Source organism: Sceloporus occidentalis, unplaced genomic scaffold (assembly GCF_023333645.1).
Source record: "Sceloporus occidentalis isolate IW3139 unplaced genomic scaffold, rSceOcc1.0.p SCAF_1, whole genome shotgun sequence".
NCBI lineage: Eukaryota > Metazoa > Chordata > Lepidosauria > Squamata > Phrynosomatidae > Sceloporus > Sceloporus occidentalis.
This window is the reverse complement of record NW_028316981.1, coordinates 318,139,011-318,157,062: the sequence shown is the minus strand read 5'-3', so window position 1 is coordinate 318,157,062 and position 18,052 is coordinate 318,139,011. Positions and strand designations below refer to the sequence as shown.

Sequence of the window (18,052 nt, the reverse complement as noted above, 5' to 3'; positions counted from 1 at the left end):
ACAATTCTCTATAAACTGCAGCATCTTGGAGCCAGCTGAAACAGCTCTGTTCCTCTTTCCTCCTTTCTTTCTCCCTCTTTCTCTTCTGCCCTGCAAATTTCCCTCCTCTCCATTCAGGCTTCTCTTTTCTGGGGAACTCTTATTCAAAGTTAAAGCTCAGCCCTCCTCAAACCAGAACAGAAACTAAATGCAGAACTTAGTGGGCATCAGGAAACTGGCAGCCAGACAAGAAGTGAAACACGCCCCAGAAAGGACCCTTGGAGAGATGCCAGTCCTCAGCTGACAGCACTGAAGGGAGGAAAGGCTGTTGTGGCCGGGTGGCATGCTTGTGCCCAGCTCAATTCCCAACAGATGTCATGGTCATAGGTCAGGATGTTCACAGAATATCCTGGACGTACTTCTGGAGAATGACTTTGGAGACTAGAGATCACCAAATCCATGGAGCTGCAATCCATAAAAAAAATAGATTGCATCTTTGCTTGCATCCACACTGCAGAATTATAGATTATCACACGGTTCTTTAATAGTTGGATAAAAGTGGGATTGACACTGTAATCCACAGATTTTATTGCACTACATCGTGGCCAGGCAGTAGGTATCCTGTAGTCAATCCGTGCTTCTGCCACTGCTTTTAATGAATGGGAAAATCTTGTGAATAGTTGTCAATTCTGCAACAGGCCCATTATTGAAGAATGTGTGGCAACCCCATGGGTAAAACCGTGGGGTCGTGACCCTCTCTCAGGATAGCAATACTCATCAAGATTGAGACGTGGCAGTTCTATTGGCAAACCATAGGACTTCGACCCTCTCTCAAGATGACAATGCTTTATCCATAATTAGATAGATAAGCCCATGTTGATTTGGCTGGCTTAGCTGGTCCCCATATCCTGCTTCCTTGCCTCTGAAGCACGCACCTTGCATGCACTGATCACGCACCTGTCATGCCAGTCAGATGACCTAGGAGCAAGGCTATCATCAATGATTGTAAGGAAAACAATGGACGGAAGTAAGCAAGATGACAATAAAAGGCCCAGCCAAGATATGGCTAGGGAGTCTTGTGCACCCCCATTCCTGTCTCTGCGTCTCTTTGCCGCGACAAGAATGTGCCATAGGTCATTCAGGGGTAATTCAGAGAGGGGTTTGACTGCTCCACCACCCCTTTGAAACTAGATTTAAAGGGCCTCCAATGTACACACCCCAGTGTCAAAGGCAAGACACTGATGAATCTTAGATAGTAAACAGAACAGAAGTGTGATAAGAAGTGTGCAACCTGTTATCAGTTTGTGAATGCGTGATAATGCGATAAGAATCAGAATCGTAGAGTTGGCAGAGACCACAAGGGCCATCCAGTCCAACCCCCTGCCATGCAGGAAATCTCAATCAAAGCATTCCCATTGACAGATGACCATCCAGCCTCTGCTTAAAGACTTCCAAAGAAGGAGACTCCATCACATTATGAGGAAAGAGTGTGTTCCACTGTCGAAGAGCCCTTACTTTCAGGAAATTCCTCCTAATGTTGAGGTGGCTGTTTCAGGTGTTTTAAAAGCAACAACAGCATCCGGATGGAAGCTTTGTGCATAATCTCCTAAATGCAGTTTGACACTATCCTCAATATGACACCCCTTCAAATATTTGAACAGGGCTATCATATCACTCCTTAACTGTCTCTTCTCCAGGCTAAATATACCCAGCACCCCCAGTCTTTCCTCATAAGGCATGGTTTCCAGACTCTTCACCATTTTGGTCACCCTCCTTTGAACACGCTCCAGTTTCTCAACAATCTGTTTGGATTGTGGTGCCCAGAACTGACACAATATTCCAGGTTGGGCCTTACCAAAGCTGAATAGAGTGGCACTATGACTAGGGTTGCCATAGCTGAGGACCTCCAAACCGGGACAAATGTAGGACAAGGTTCAAAAATGTAGGACTTTTTTTTTTTTTTAATTTCCTGGCCAGAAATATTAAAAAAAAAAAAAAAGGTCCCACATTTTCGAACCTTGTCCTCCTTCTCCTTCCCGGCTTGGGAAGAAGCCTCGGGCTGCTCCCAGGCCGGGACGGAGCGTGGGGGCCGCCTGTCATCATGGCCATCGCCGCAGTGGCAAGCGGCCTCCTCCTCGGCCTCTGGGGCTTGGGAGAAGCTCTCCCAGGCCCCTCTGGAGAGGCCTTGGAGGACCCCACAGCCGGAGCTCCGACCGCGGAGCCTCTTCCAGGGCCTCCAGAGGGGCCTGGGAGAGCTTCTCCCAAGCCCCAGAGGCCTTGGAGGACTGCTCCGCGATCGCGGAGCCGCTTCCAAGGCCTCCAGAGGGGCCTGGGAGAGCTTCTCCCAAGCCCCAGCCTCCAGGCCCTCGCTGGGAGGGGGGTGTCCCGGGGGCGGGGCCAAACTGGGGCGGGACCGTGTGGAGCCGCCCCAAACCGGGAAAGTCCCGCCCCCAGGCGGGATATGGCAAGCCTAACTATGACTTCCCTTGGTCTAGTCACTGTACTGCTATTGATGCAGCCTGGAATCATATTGGCCTTTTTAGCTGCCACATCACATTGTTCACTCATGTTCAACTTGTGGTCTACTAGAAGATGGGGTGAGCTTGGTTTTTGCTGCTCCAAATATTAAAACATGAATTGATGGATTCAAATTGCAAGAAAAAGAATTCTACCTAAACAACAGGAAAGACTTATTTACTGCATGAACTCTGAGAGTGGGATGGACTGTCTTGGAGGGTGGTGGATTCTCTATCTTTGGAGTCTTTCAACAGAGGTTGAATGGGTGCATTTCTGGAGTGTTTTATTGTATATTCCTGCATGGCAGGAAGTTGGATAAGTGATTCCCAACCTTGGTTCCTCCAGTTGTTTTGGACTTCAGCTCCCAGAATTCTTGACAGTTGGTTAAGCTATCTGGGGTTTCTGGGACTTGAAGTCCAAAATACCTGGAGGACCAAAGTTTGGGAATCACCGGATGATCTCTGTGGTTCCATCCAACTCTGATACTATGATTCTGTAAACTTTCCTTGGGCATTTTCTCACTACACATGACACTTCCGCTTCAAATCCCCTGCTTCTCTCGTATGGAATCCTGGTATTTGCAGTTTATAAAGATATTCACACCAGGGCTTACTGTGGGGTAAGTGCTGGTAAAACACTGGTAAAACGTCAGGGAAGCGCATGTGTGTGGAAGCCTGATGTGCTTCTGAAATGTCAGGGAACTGTCCCCTCGCCTCTAGTGTCCTTGAATCATTCGTGGAGCAGCAATTTCCTATGAACAGAAACTTTGCATTCATAAGAAATTGCTGCTACATGAACGATTGAAGGACAATAGAGGCGAGGGGACGATTCTCCGATGTTTCAGAAGGGCATCAAGCTTTCACACACACACACTTCCCTGACATTTTACTGAGGTTTTACCAGCGCTTACCCCACAGTAAGAGCTGGCATGAAAATCTTCTGTGTCTCTGTGTATGTGCCTTTGACTCATCTTATTATGAGTTGGCAACCTCACTAATTTTTCATATGGTTTTCTTAGGGTGCATCTTCCCTGTGGAAACTATGCACGCTGGCAGCACTTTAACTGCCATGGCTCCATTCTATGCAATCCTGGGATTTGTAGTTTGTTGTGGCACCAGAGCTCTTTGACAGAGAAGTCTGAAAACCTTGCAAAACTACAGATCCTGGGATTTGATAGCATTCAGCCATGGCATCAATTCTGGATCTTAGGCAATATAAAGGCAAACTTAAAAATGCCTCCTGAGTTCTCCTGGCTCTTCCTTTTCTGTCTTCTCATGTGAGCAAGAAAGGGGATTTCATGGCTCTGCACAGCCAGACGTCTGCTATTGGTTTCATCCTAGACAGACACATCATCTCCTGGGGGTGATTTCAAAACATTCTTGTCACCGGCTCCAGATGTGGAACCACAGCACTTTGGAAAATCTCCCCAGCTGTTTCCATAACTGATTATTTGCAACGTGGTCTCCTTGGGGACATCTCCTTAACGTTGCTGGTTGCTCCCACAGTTTCTTCCTGTCTTATCTGTCCCCTAATACACAGATGATGGTTTAAGGGTACATCCACACCACAGAAATAAAGCATTTCAATGCTGCTTCGGGCTGACCAGATGTCCTAACTGCAAAAGAGAACAAGGCACCGCAAAATGCAGAACATTCAAGAGAAATGGTGGATGTTACCAAAGAAAGACTAAAAACACTCGTCTAAAAATATACATTTATACTTCTTGGTCATACTCAAAATGAAGACATTTTGAAATTCCACCTGGACAAAAGGTTGAAATGTAGGATAGGTCCTGGAAAAGGAGGGCATATAGTCACCCTAAATGGAGGACCTTTTGGAATTCCTCCTGGACAGAAGGTTGAAATGTAGGACACATCCTGGAAAAGGAGGAAGCCTGCACACCCTGAAACTGCTTTAACTGCTATGGCTCAATGCTATGGAATTCCAGGGTTTATAGTTTTGTGAGCTACTAAACCTTCCCTGTCGGCAAGCTCTAGTGTCTGCACTAAACTACAAATCCCAATATCCCACAGGATGGAGCCATGGCAGTTAAAGCAGTCTCAAACTGCTTTCTTTCAGCAGTGTGGCAGAAGCAGCCTAATGTTCTTATAACGTTTCTTCAGAACCATTCCTGGAACTCTTCCAGCTTTCAGTTTCTTTTCCTTGCAAGTACAAATGGGTGTTTTGCATTCGCTTCCCACTCCACACCATTTCCCCATTTCCCATCCATTGACTCCATCCTCTCCTAGTCCCTTCATATCCAGTGTATCACTTTGGGATGACCCAAACCCTGAACCCAATTTGTTTTTCCATCACTGAAGAAGGAAACTTAAAAAAAGAAAAAATCTCAACGGAAAAGAGAGCATTGATCGTGGGGCTTCCCAGTTGTGGTGCTCTTACTACGAAGCTCCCTGAGATACACACACGCCTCACTTTCCAGCTTCCCATAAGGCCAACTCGGGACATGGGGCCACCCAATGTACTAGAAGTCACTGGCAATGAGTAAACAGGGGAGAGGCCCAGTGCAGGGAATTTCCATGCTTCTGGTGTCACAATCCCAGGAGAGTTCAAATATTGTTTCTGCTACCTCCATGTGGCTGCTGCCACCTTGATGATAATGGTGATGATCCTAGAATCACAGAGTTGGAAGATACCCCAAGGGTCATCCAGTCTAACCTCCTGCCATGCAGGAATACAGAATCAAAGTACCCCTTGACAGATGGCCATCCAGCCTCTGTTTAAACCCCCCCCCCCCCCCAAAAAAAGGAGACTCCACCACCCTCTGAAGCAGCATCTTCTGCTTTGAACAGCTCTTACTCTCCAAAACTTCTTCCAAATGTTCAGGTGAAATCCCTTTTCCTCTACTTTGAATCCATTGCTCTGGGTCCTATTCTCTGGAGCAGCGTTCTCAATATGACCTCCTTTCAAATATTTAAACAGGGTTATCATGTCCCCTCTTAACCTTCTTTTCTCCAGGTTAAACATACCCAGCTCCCTAAGAGGGCTTCATGGTTTGCAGATCTTTTATTATTTTGGTCGCCCTCCTCTGGACATGCTCCAGCTTCTCAATATTGTTCTTGAATTGTGGTGCCCATAACTTGTCAGATGATTATTCCAGGTGGGGCCTGACCAAAGCAGAATACAGTGGCACTATTACTTCCCTTGATCTAGACACTAGACTTCTATTAATGCAGCCTAAAATCACATTGGCCTTTTTTGCTGCCACATCGCACTGTTGACTCATGTTCAACTTTCACACAAAGTCTCCTATATCTATGCATTTCATCCTATATCTGTGCATTTCATTTTTTTCTGCCCTAAGTGCAGTACCTTACATTTCTCCGTGTTGAATTTCATTTTGTTAGCTTTGGCCCAGTTTTCTAGTCTATTCAGGTCATTTTGAATCTTGATCCTGTCCTCTGGGGTATTAGCTATTCCCCCTAATTTGATGTCATCTGCAAATTTGATAAGTATGCTCCCAATTCTGTCATCCAGGTCATTGATAAAGATGTTGAATAGCACTGGGCCCAGGACAGAGCCCTGTGGGACCCCACTGGTCACTTCTCTCCAGGATGAAAAGGAGCCATTGTTGAGCACCCTTTGGGTTCGGCCGGTCAACCAATTACAGATCCATTTAACAGTTCCTTTGTCTAGCCCACATTTTACAAGCTTGTTTGCAAGAATGTCATGGGAAACCTTGTCAAAGGCCTTACTGAAATCAAGATATACTATATCCACAGCATTCCCTTCATCTACCAAGCTGGTAATTTTATTTAAAAAGGAGATCACATTAATCTGGCTTGACTTGCTTCTCTGAAATCCATGATGACTTAGTGATTCTGGCATTCACTTCTAAATGTTGACAGACTCTCTGTTTAATGATCTGCTCTGGAATCTTTCCTGGGATTGATGTCAGACTAACTGGGCAAGAATGGTTAAAAATAATGCAGTTTTACACCGCATTGATTGCCATGGCTCCATGCAATGGAAAGCTGGGATTTGTGGTTTGTAGTGGCACCAGGGCCCTCCAACAGAACTACAAATCCCAGAATTCCATAGCAATTCAGCCATGGCAGTTAACTCCCCTGCTTCTATTATATGGAATCCTGGGTTTTGCGGTTTGTTTCTTTGTGTATGTACTTTCAACTCACCTGTTGACTTACAGCAACCCCATTAATTTTTTCTATGGTTTCATATGGTTTTCTTGACACCATTTTAACTACCATGGCTCCATGCTATGGAATCCTGGGATCTGTAGTTTGTTGTGGCATCAGACCTCTCTGACAAAGAAGGCTAAATATGTCACCAAACTACAAACCCCAAAATCTCATAGCATTGGCCCATGACATTTAAAGTGGTGTCAAACTGCATTCTTTTGGCATTGCAGATAAAGCCTGTGTTTGTCATTATGTTTGTGTGTGTTTTGGAAGTGTAATGGGAAGAACTCTGTGGAAGATAGCATACTCTCCAACTGTATAACAGGGACAGTCCCTATTAATCCTCTGCCATCCCACTTTCCCAGCTGATTTTAAAATGTCCCAGTTTCTCTTTCCTCCTCCCGCTTTTCCCCTTTGTTCTCAGCTTTTCTTCAGTTGTTGCAAACTGCAAAAGTGTCAAGTGTAAAAATTGACCACAATCTGAAATTGCTAGGCCATATGTTTCCCCATCCTGAGCTTGGAAATGTCAGAGGGCATGAGATATATTGACATGACACAGGATATAATCAAGATGTCCTGCTGTAGATATGCATTTAGTTGCTGACTGTTTCATTGCCTTCTGCTTATTATTGCTTAGCTTTGTTTGGTAGACATTTGGTGTTTAGTGCGTACAGTTTATTCATTTTTCTTTCCATGCTAGAAAGCTACTGTGGCGTAGTAGTTTGAGTGTTGTACTACAACTCCTGCTCAGCCATGAAACCCACTGAGTGGCTTTGGCCAATAAGTCACATTCTCTCAGCCTCAGAGGAAGGCAAAGGCAAACCGCCTCTGAACAAATCTTGCCAAGAAAACCCTTTGATAGGTTTGCCTCGGGTAGGGTTGCCATAACTGAGGAGCTCCGAACCGGGACAAATGTAGGACAAGGCTTAAAAATGTAGGACTTTTTTTTAAGGTCCTACATTTTAAAACCTTGTCCTCCTCCTCCTCCCCGGCTTGGGAGGAAGCCTCGGCCTCCTCTCAGGCCGGGAAGGATGCAAGGGCTGCTCCTCATCGCGGCGATCACCGCGGTGGGAAGCAGCCTCCTCTCGGCCCCCACTCTCTTTCCCGGCCTCGGTAGAGGCTTGGGCCTCCATAGGGGCCGGGAAGGAGGGAGGAAAGCACCCGCGATCGGCGGAGGAGGCCAAGCAGGGAACGGAGGCGAGGCTCCTTTCCCTGCCTGGTGTCCGTCGCGTGGGTGGTGTGTGTCCCGGGGGCGGGGCCAAACCAGGGCGGGACCGTGCGGACCTGCCCCAAACCAGGAAAGTCCCGCCCCCTGGCGGGATATGGCAAGCCTAGCCTCGGGTAGCCATAGGTCAGAAAAGACTTGAAGGCACTCAGCAACAACCATTCCACACAATGTTTTTGCAAACATCAATTACTCTTTAAGATGCTTTTATAATATTCATATCTATTTATATTTTACATACACATAAAAAGTTTAGTAGCCTGGTGTTAGGTTTACACTATTTTTTCTTCTACAATTATATTTTTGTAATTTTGTACTTTTGTAATAATGCTTTTATATATGTTTTGCAGTCGTGTGCTTTCAAAGCCATTTAGTTTGGTTTGGTCCTCAAAGGCAAACCACTGTTATCCTCCACTAAAGGAGTAATAGGATTTCTTTTTATTTTTTAAAAATCTAAGGAAAAATTTCCTTCTGATTATAACATTGATCATCACCTAGCTGTTGTTTTTCTATCAATTAGTCCACATGCATTAAGTAAACTAAAAAGAAGTGAAGACGTAAAATAAATATTGAATCTTAATAATTCAAACTGTAACCAATTGTGTTCCCACTGATATTATTTCAAAATGACAGGAGTAGCTTAAAGAGCTAAAAAGAAGGACAGAAAAGAAGAAGAAAATTACAGAAAGGGGGAGAAAATACAAATGTAAGGAATCATAGGATACAGGGAGAGAAAAGGGAACCTTATTTTATTGTGACTGAGCCCCTAGACTCCATGGTTAATCTGCAGTTTATCTGGAAATATACAGTTTATAATAGTTAGCAGCTTTGTTTGATTCTATGGTTGGAAATATCTGCTGTAAGGAGAACTGGAAATAGATTTGTTGTTGTTCTTGTTATTTGCCATCAAGCTGACTTTGACTTATGACACTCTTTTGAACGAGAGACTTCCAAGAGCCAGCTGCTGCCACACTGCAGAATTAATGCAGTTTGACTCCACTTTAAGTGTCATGGCTCCATGGTATGGAATTTTGGGACTTGTAGTTTGTTGTGGCACCAGAGCTCTCTGACCAGGAAAGCTAAATATCTCACAAAACTACAAATCTGAGGATCCCATAGCATGGAGCCATAGAAGTTAAAGCAGTGTTAAACTGCATTAATTCTGCAGTGTGGATGCAGCCCTGCTCAGGTCTTGCAAACTCAGAGGAGCAGCTGGGGCTTCCTTGATTGGCTCCATCCTGTTCCATCTGCAATATGGACTTCCCCTTTTCCTCCTGCCTTCCACTTGATGCAGCATCATTGCATTTTCCAGTGGGCTCTGTCTTCTCATGCGATGTCCAAAGCTTCAATTTTAGTAACTTTGGCTTCTAGGGAGAGTTTAGGTTTGATTTGCTCAAGGGCCCATTTATTGATCTTTTTAGCAGTCCATGTTATACATAAAATTCTCCTCCGGTACCACATTTCAAATGAGTTGATTGACTCTCCAACTTTCCATAGCAAAGAAATTGGAACTACTGTGCCCTGGAGGTGCTACAAGATCTCTTTGCAGATTGATTTTCCAGACTAAAACAGCTATGTTTTTTTAATTCTGTGTCCTGGATGGTTCTGATTTTTGTATCTAGTCCTCCCTTGTCAAGTCTGGTAACCCCTTAGTTCAGACATTTGGTTTGAGAAGTAAGAAAACCTTTATTCAGCATCTAGAGAGATGTACAACAGAGACAGTTAATGTTAGAACTAACCAGCAAGCTTTATCAAAGCAGAATTAAAGCTCATCCAATTTCATATCTTTAGTGGGCTATTTTCTCAATATTTTTTAACTTTGCTGCCTGACGAAGAAGCCAGCGGACCTGCACACGCCTGCATGATATATTTTTTTGCATTTTGGTTAGTCAATGAAGGTACTGTTCTTTTGTGGATTTTCGTTTTTGCTGTATTGTGCTGCATGGCCAACCGAGCTACTCCTGTGTGCAAAGGGATCGTGTAGGACCTTTGAGACTAACCATGCAAAAGAAATTGTAGCAGAAGCTTTGGTAGAAATCATAGAATCGTAGAGTTGGAAGAGACCACTAGGGCCATCCAGTCCAACCCCCTGCCATGCCATGAGTCTACTTACTTAGATGCATGGAGTACATGCATGTATGCAACAGTTTACTCCATGCATTTGAGGAAGTAGACCAAATCTGCGAAAGCGCATGCTACGACATCTTTCACACAATTCATCTCAAAGGTGCTACAAGATCCCTTTGCATACTGATATTCCAGACTATCACAGCTATGTCTCTGACAGCAACTCCTGCTGAATATGTACTTTATTTTGAAAGTTATTCCTTATATTTCAGAGTTCTCCTCTGATTGCACACAAACCACACCTTATATTAAATGTGTGGGTGGGTATATTTTGCATAGCCACAATGTACAGTAGTGTCATGGAGTAAGGGGTAAAGAATTAAATTTGAATGTGTATCCCATGTGTAACCCAGGATCCAACCCTCAGTCACCCTCTGTGACCCTGGATATCAAATTAATGTCAAAAAGAGAGGTTGCTGGTAAGCAGCTAAAAGAGGGCTCCCCAGCCCAAGAAACCAGACATGCCATGCTGGGGCATCTGGGTGGCTCAGCATGGGAGAAACCCAAGGCACTTTGCCATGATGGGATCTCTCATGATCGGAGTTGGCATAATCCCCTCACTAAGGGAGTGGTGGTAACAAATGGGACATGGAGGTGGTTTGCATACAGAAGACAAAGAGAGCTTCTTTCAGAGATTAGAGCTACCTTTGTGTGAAGACATTGACGCCGATTGTCCAGACATTCTTGCATATTGCACCCATAGAACCATACAGTTGGAAGAGCCCACAAAGACCATCCAGTACAACCCTTTCTGATATGCAGGAACGCACACAGCTCCATTCTTTTCCCCTGGGAAAGTCGCTTAAGCCTCTCAAATCCTGAAACACTGCCCACAAGACCCATTTCTGGGTGTTGATAAGGATACCCAGATACTAGTAAATTGGTCTACTTGGAAAGTAGACAGAACCTCTGTTCGATTTTGACTCGACATCTCAGTAGCTGGCTACCCCAGGTTCTGCAGGCAGCTACTGAGCCGTTTTCATTCTGGTAACCCTGCAATTGGAGCTATGCTTCAGGATCGACAGAGTATTACCTCTTAGAGAACATGCAACTCACTATTAACTATTAGCTTTGCTTTGTTAGTTCTTGTGTGCATGAAAGAATGTGCTTGTGTATAAACTGAATTAATTTGGAACTGCTTCTGGTGTTCACTGGGTTTGGAACCGTTACACACAGGTCAGGATCCCAGCTTTATGTTACCAAAGCCATATTGCTGCTTCCTATTGAACTAAATTAATTTCCCCACTGAGTACAATTTGTGGGCGCTCCACCAGGACCCTCTGCAAAGTCTCTCTCTCCTTCCCATCCCAAAGCACCATCTCCAAACTTCAGAGGGTGGGAGAACAGAAATGTAAATATGAAGACATATTTAATGTAACATGACTTTTGGGCTGGCATGCAGGGGCAGGCATTTTCTGTCAGATCTGGAAAGCAGTTGAAGCTTTTCCTTTTTTCCTTCGAATTGGCTGAAATTCCAGCACATGGCTGCCAAGAAAGTACTTTAGGGAAGAAATAGCATTAAGCAACAATAAAATAAATTTGACAGCTGGGCCAAGTTTTCAGAAAGTGTAATGTGAAAGTTGAGTTTGTCCTCCTACAAAAGTGAGAGCTGATCCGGCGGATATTGTGGGAAGATTGTTAAAAGCAGGTGGGATGGTGCAGACTGAGACACAGGGCTGTTTATTCCTCTATTAAGGATGCTTCCCAGACTGTTTATCAGAAAGGAAAAAAGTCCTGAAGTCATTTACAAGAAGGAGCAAAAATTAAAATGCAACACACAATTTAAGAGCAGCCAATAACAATTTAGCATTTGAAATTGTAAAATGCACATCCAAGTACATATTCTGGCCAGAAAGAGAAACCTCAGCATTCTGCACAATTGAGTAAAAATCTGAGTCGAAGCTGAATCAAAACACATTAAAAAAAAAGCTTGCATGAAACTGATAGGAAGGAAGCGACCGCATGTCCTGCCCCTCCATCCATGGCTGCAAACTTATCCCTGCGTCCCTCATCATCAGTCTCCTCAGAACACAATGGTACCTAATTTCTAAATTATCATCTGTATGGTTGCACCGTCAATCTTGGTTTGCAATGATGGGGAAAATATCTTCCACAGGAGGTATACCTCTACAACACAAATGGGAAACCTAAAATCCTACAATCACAGTGTTGGAAGGGACCCATAGGCCACTGAGAGTCCACTTAAATGTAGGAGGAACATCCTGAGGGTAAGAGCAGTTCAACATTGGAATATGTTGCTTCCTTGGAAGGTGGTGCAGGGCTTCAATGGTGTCTTCCTGTGTGGCAGAATGGGGTGTTGGATAGCCCCTGCAGGTGCCTTTCAACTCAATGATTCTATTAGTTCAGCTCTTTCGCACACAAACATTCTCAGTGCAAGAGATCCAACTAGACCAGTAGCTCTTCATCTAAGAACCACCAAGGGGCTGAGATATTCTCACAGGGGTCCATGAAGGCTTCAAGGTTGCTCAACCCACTTCCTCTCCACAGCAGTGTGGCCACATGGCAGAAGCCAAGGCAAAGGCTGACTGGGTGGCTGGGCCTATGTGTTGCCGTTCAACCCGCTGCAGCTGCAACCCCGCGGGAAGAATCATAGAATCATAGAGTTGGAAGAGACCTCCAAGGGACATCCAATCCAACCCACTTCTGGCATGCAGGAAGACATCATCCAAGCCCTCCCTGGGAGAGATGGCCATCCAGCCTCTGTTTAAAGACCTCCAAAGAAGGAGACTCCACCGCTCTCCAAGGGAAGGTGTTACCCTTAGGAAGTTCTTCCTAATGTTGAGATGGAATCTTTTTATCTGTAGCTTTTCCTTATTTATTTATTTATTTATTTATTTATTTGAGGACTTATACCCCGCCCTTCAGCCCTAAAGGCTCTCGGAGTGGCTTTCACTTATTATTTTTAATTGGACGGTTCCCTGCCCTCAGGCTTACAATCTAAAAAAGACACGACACAAAAGGAGAAGGGATTGATGGTGGTGAAGGGGATCAGCAGCTTGAGTCCATTGCTCCATCTCCTAGTCTCTGGAGCAGCAGAAAATAAGCTTCAATATGATATCTCTTCAGAGATTTAAACACAGCTATCATGTCACCTCTTAACCTTCTCTTCTCCAAGCTAAACATATCCAGCTAAGTCTCTCCTCAGAGGGTTTGGCGGTTTCCAGAAAAGCAGGAGAAAAGTCTTCCCCCCCTCTCTGATGTCTCCAAGGGACGGTTTATGGCTGATGTAACTGCAAATAGTTCAGTGTTCATATGATGATGATGATGATGATGATTTGGGCTTTAAATCTTGAGAGAAGTCTTGAGGGTTCATGTATTTACCCCACATTTCTCCCAGGATGGGATCCAAAGTGACTTATATAAATATAAAACACCTATGACATTTTTTTAAAAAAAAATCCTGTTCTACAAAAGATAAAAAGAATTAAATGCCAATATTATTCATGATTAAAATGGTAAAAACATATCTAAACCATAAATTACAGTGGGCCCTTGGTATCTGCTGGGATACCAGGGCCACTTGTGGATACAAAAATCCGTAGATGCTCAAGTCCCATTAAATATAATGACATAATAAAATGGCATCCCTTATATAAAATGGCAAAATCAAGGTTTGCTTAATTAATTTTGAAGAAATATTTTCAAGCTGTGGATGATTGAATCCATGGTTAAAGAATCTGTGGATATGGAGGGCCAACTGTAATATTAAAAAAATAAGAACTAGACTGAAAATGTGATATTGAAAGGCCTAATAGTTAGGACTAAGCCATGAAGCTCAACCTGTGTCTCCCAGCCTGACCTCACAGGGTTGTTGTGAGGATAAAAGTGGAAAGCAGGTGAGTCACATACCTCCAAGGCAACACTCAGGTTGACGTCAACCAGTGCGATAATTCAAGGTGCCATCCCCCTTTAACCTCCTCCCAAAAACACTATACAGAATCATTGGTCATAATCATAATCCCCATTTATCACTACAGGGTAATCGTTGTGACATAACTTGTGTTACTGTGGTGTGCCTTCAAGTCATTCCTGTCATGGCCAGCCAAGATCAGCTCTCGGAGGATGAGGAGGAGGATGAGCCTCCTCCAGAGCAAGAGCTGATTGAGGCTACACCAGGTGTCAATCCTGCTCTGCCAGGTCCCAGCTGTGCTCTCCCAGCCCCAGAGGAGGAGGCCCAACCAGGTCCTAGTGCTAGAGAAGGGCCTCCTATGGTGCAACAGCCTAGTGGTGACTCTGGGGAGGAAGCTTGCCTGGAGGTGCCTACGTTCCAAGAGAGAAGGGCTGAGAGTGCTTGCAGGCGCAGATCCAAAAGGATTGCTGAGAGGCAATTAGCCAACCAGCCTCAGGTGGCACGGGGGAGAGTTTCCCTTATTTAAACTGTTGAGAGACCTTCACTGTTTGTCAGAGTTTATTGTATGATCCCTTGATGTGATTGCTGCTAGCACTGGCTTCTTGTATCTTGATTACTTGTTGCTTTGACCTTGGACTGGACCCTTGTTATCTTCTGGCGGCTTTGACCTCGGACTGCTTTGACCACTCTTACTCCCAGTATCCTGACTTCGGCTTGGCTTTCGGATTGCATTGACTTCTGGTATCCCGACCTCGGCTTGACTTCTCGGACTGCTTTCACGCTGAATCCTTGCAAGGTCTGTGTTTTGCCTCCACTTGCTGAGCTGAGCTATTCTTATCAGCTTGTGTCTGTGAGTGCTGGCCGCAGGTTTCAGTAAGTTGGCCACAACACCCATTCTCTTTGCAACAAGATATAAGACAAATACAAACTTCCCCCTAAGTGTCTTGGATTACAACTCCCATGGTGCCCTGCCAGCATAGCCATTATGCACCATGCTGGTTGGTGGTTGTGTGCATCATAGTCTGAGCACATCTGGGAAACACCAGGTCAGGGAAGGTTGGCACAGACTCATTTGCCATCTCACTGTGCCAGATCCCAGGGTTTTATGATCGACGATGAGTTTTCCTGAACTGGAGCTGGTTTCAACATGCCAAAGCTGATTATGTCATTTCACAACAGTCACAACCAAGAAATATAACAATCACAACCTCATGGGGAAATGCACAAGGATGCTCTTTGAGGGGAAAACAAAACAAAAGGCAGAACATGAAAAAGAAATATTACTATGGCATTGGCAAACTCAACTCAGGAAGAAACTGACCCCTTTGAAACACTGGGTTGGAGGAGAGTTTTATTCAATTCAATAACAACAACAGACAAATGGCCCCAAAGGCGAATCAAGCCTGAATTCTTCCCAGCAGCCAAAAAAAGGCCATTGTACTTTCGACACATCCTGAGATGAGGATTCTTTGCAAAAGATGATCATGCTTGAAATGGAAGACAGTAGAAAAAGAGGGAGACTGCATTATGGGAATATTGACTCTGGCTGCATCTGCACTGCAGAAATAATGCAGTTTGATGCCACAGTGAAAGTGGTGTCAAATTGCATTATTTCTGCAGTGCAGATGCAGCTGGAGTCAATCTACCTAAGATACACATAGAATCATAGAGTTGAAAAAGACCACAAGGGTCATCCAGTCGAACCCCTGCCATGCAGGAACTCAAACAATCAAAGCATCCCCAACAAATGACCATCCAGCTTCTTTTTAATTACCTATAATGCTGTTTTCCTCCTTTTCTATGGACTCTGGCCTCTTAGGACGCATGCATCATTTAAACAGCATACCTCCAAAGTGACCCAAAGCAGCTTTATTTTGGCCTGTCTGTAAGGGCTCAATGTTAACAAAAAGTCCATGAAATCTACATCTTTAAACATCAAATCCTGCAATATAATAAAACCATACACACACACACACACACACACACACACACACACACACACACACACATATTTCTTTTCTTTTTTTAGGTCTTTCATTCATGAGGATGCAGTAAGTAAAAGTCAACTTGATGGCAGCTAACAACAGCAACATAATCTCATTGGCCTGAATCCTGTTACTGCTATGTACTGTGCACAGTCCCTCTTTGCCCTCACTGCAAGGTGACCAGCTGTCCTCCTTTTCCAGGACATGTCTTACATCTGTTCAGGAGGAATGCCAAAACGTCATCCATTTTGTGCAGGACTAAGAAGCATGAATTCATATTTGCATCCTAAATTTTTCTTCAGTGTCCTACATTTTGCAGTGCCTTGTCCTCCTTTGCAGCAAGACCATCTGCTCACCCTGCCTCAATGTGACCTGGGCAGGAGCACTGCCTGGAAGATTGCAAACACTCCTTGATGCCTTCTTTGAGTTGATTAAGAAACACAAACATTTACAAAATGAATGGTTTCCACATCAAGGGGTGTGCATTGCAGAGTTGTAATGACTGACTGGGAAGATGAGAAGTGATTGGCAGGAGAACAAGAGGACAAGCACTTGGAGTGTCAGTGCACTAGAAAAGTCAAACAGCTGGAAAGTGTGATATTAGGGAGCCATGGAGATCTGGGGGGCAAAGCGGGGAAGGAATTAAGTCCAGAGGCAGCAAGTATTTAACAAGAGAAGAACTTGGAGTTTGTGCCAGACCCCCCCCCCCCCCCGCCTTTCACCCCTAAAGTGGTGTCAAAGCATCAGGTGCATCCTCAGCATCACATTTCCTAAGCAGTGTCTTCAATTCGTATTGAGGACTAGGGATCAAAAACTCTGACTTTTTCATCCTTCTGTGAAAGGTCAAATAACCTCTAAGTAACATTATTTCTGTGTGCTCTTCTCCCCATATTTGCACATCCCAAAGTGAGGAGCATTTTGTTCTGAAAAGCACATCATTGTACAAAACATGGGCAAGGGAATATTTTCTTTAGAAAACCCACATCTCTAGACTAATGCTAGGGAACCAGGAGAAAACAGTGATGGTTGCCTTGGTTGCATTACATTTGGATTACTGTAATGAGATGGTAATTGGGTCCTGGAGATGGTCATTGAATGCTCAGATGACTCTGAATTGTGGCAGGTAGCAAGCATCTGCCTTTCCCTTTTACACTGTCCCCCTAGACCATGGTCTAATCTGCACTGCAGAAATAATGCAGTTTGACAACACTTGAAATGCTATGGCTCAATGCTATGGGACTCCTGGGATTTATAGTTTTGTGGTGTAGTGGTTGGAGCCTGGAGGCCAGCATTCAAATCCTGGCTCAGCTATGTAAACCCACTGTATTGTGCAATATGAGCTTGCCCAGGCCCTGCTATCTTCATACAGTTGGTGAGAAAACAGGGGAGGGTCTTCTTAGTGGTTGTCCAAGATTTTGGAGCTCACTCTCCAGGAAGACTAGAACGGCCCCTTCCTTCTATGCTCCCCTTCTGCCAGCAGTGGAAGACGTTTTAAATTCAGACTGACTTTTGGAACTGTTGACTTTTAAAGAAAGGGGCATTAGAGTGTGCCATTTTGTTAGCTTTGGCCCAGCTTTCTCATCTACTCAGGTCTTTTTGAATTTTGATGCTCTCCTCTAGAGTGTTAGCTACTTCTCCTAATTTGTTGTCATCTGCTAATTTGATAAGCATGCTCCCTATTCTTTCATCCAAGTCATTGATAAAGATGTTGCATAGCACTGGGCCCAGGACAGAACCAATGAACAGGACAGATTTTCTTGGCAAGATTTGATCAGAGGAGGTTTTCCATTGCCTTTGTCCGAGGATGAGAGAGTGTGACTTGCCCAATGTCACCCAGTGGGTTTCATGACCATCCTGCCTCTGTTTAAAGACCTCCAAAGAAGGAGACTCCATCACCTTCCAAGGCAACAGCATTTTCCAATGTCAAACAGCTGTTACTGTCAGAAAGTTCTTCCTAAGGTTTAGGTAGAATCTCTTTTGCTGTAGTTTGAATCCATTGCTCTGTGTCCTAGTCTCTGGAGCAGCAGAAAGCAAACTTGCTCCATCCTCAGTATGACACCTTTTCAAATATTCAATTCCATTTTAATGCTGACTTTATATGTTTTATGTTCTTGATTATATAGTCATTGTTTTTAATCTGCAAACTGCCTTGAATCTCCATCTCAGGGGAAAAGCACAATAAAAATGATGG

The 18,052-nt window shown here is 44.3% G+C and overlaps 1 protein-coding gene across 1 annotated transcript in view; it reads right to left on the bottom strand.

Moving 5' to 3' along the window:
• Positions 1-9,527: 9,527 nt before the first annotated feature.
• Positions 9,528-18,052, bottom strand: part of LOC149324283 (C-C motif chemokine 19-like) — a 28,245-nt gene continuing 19,720 nt past the window's right edge. The window contains exon 4 of the mRNA XM_089488635.1: positions 9,528-9,575. Within this exon, the coding sequence (XP_089344761.1) occupies positions 9,528-9,575 (48 nt within the window). The remainder of the gene's footprint in view (positions 9,576-18,052) is intronic.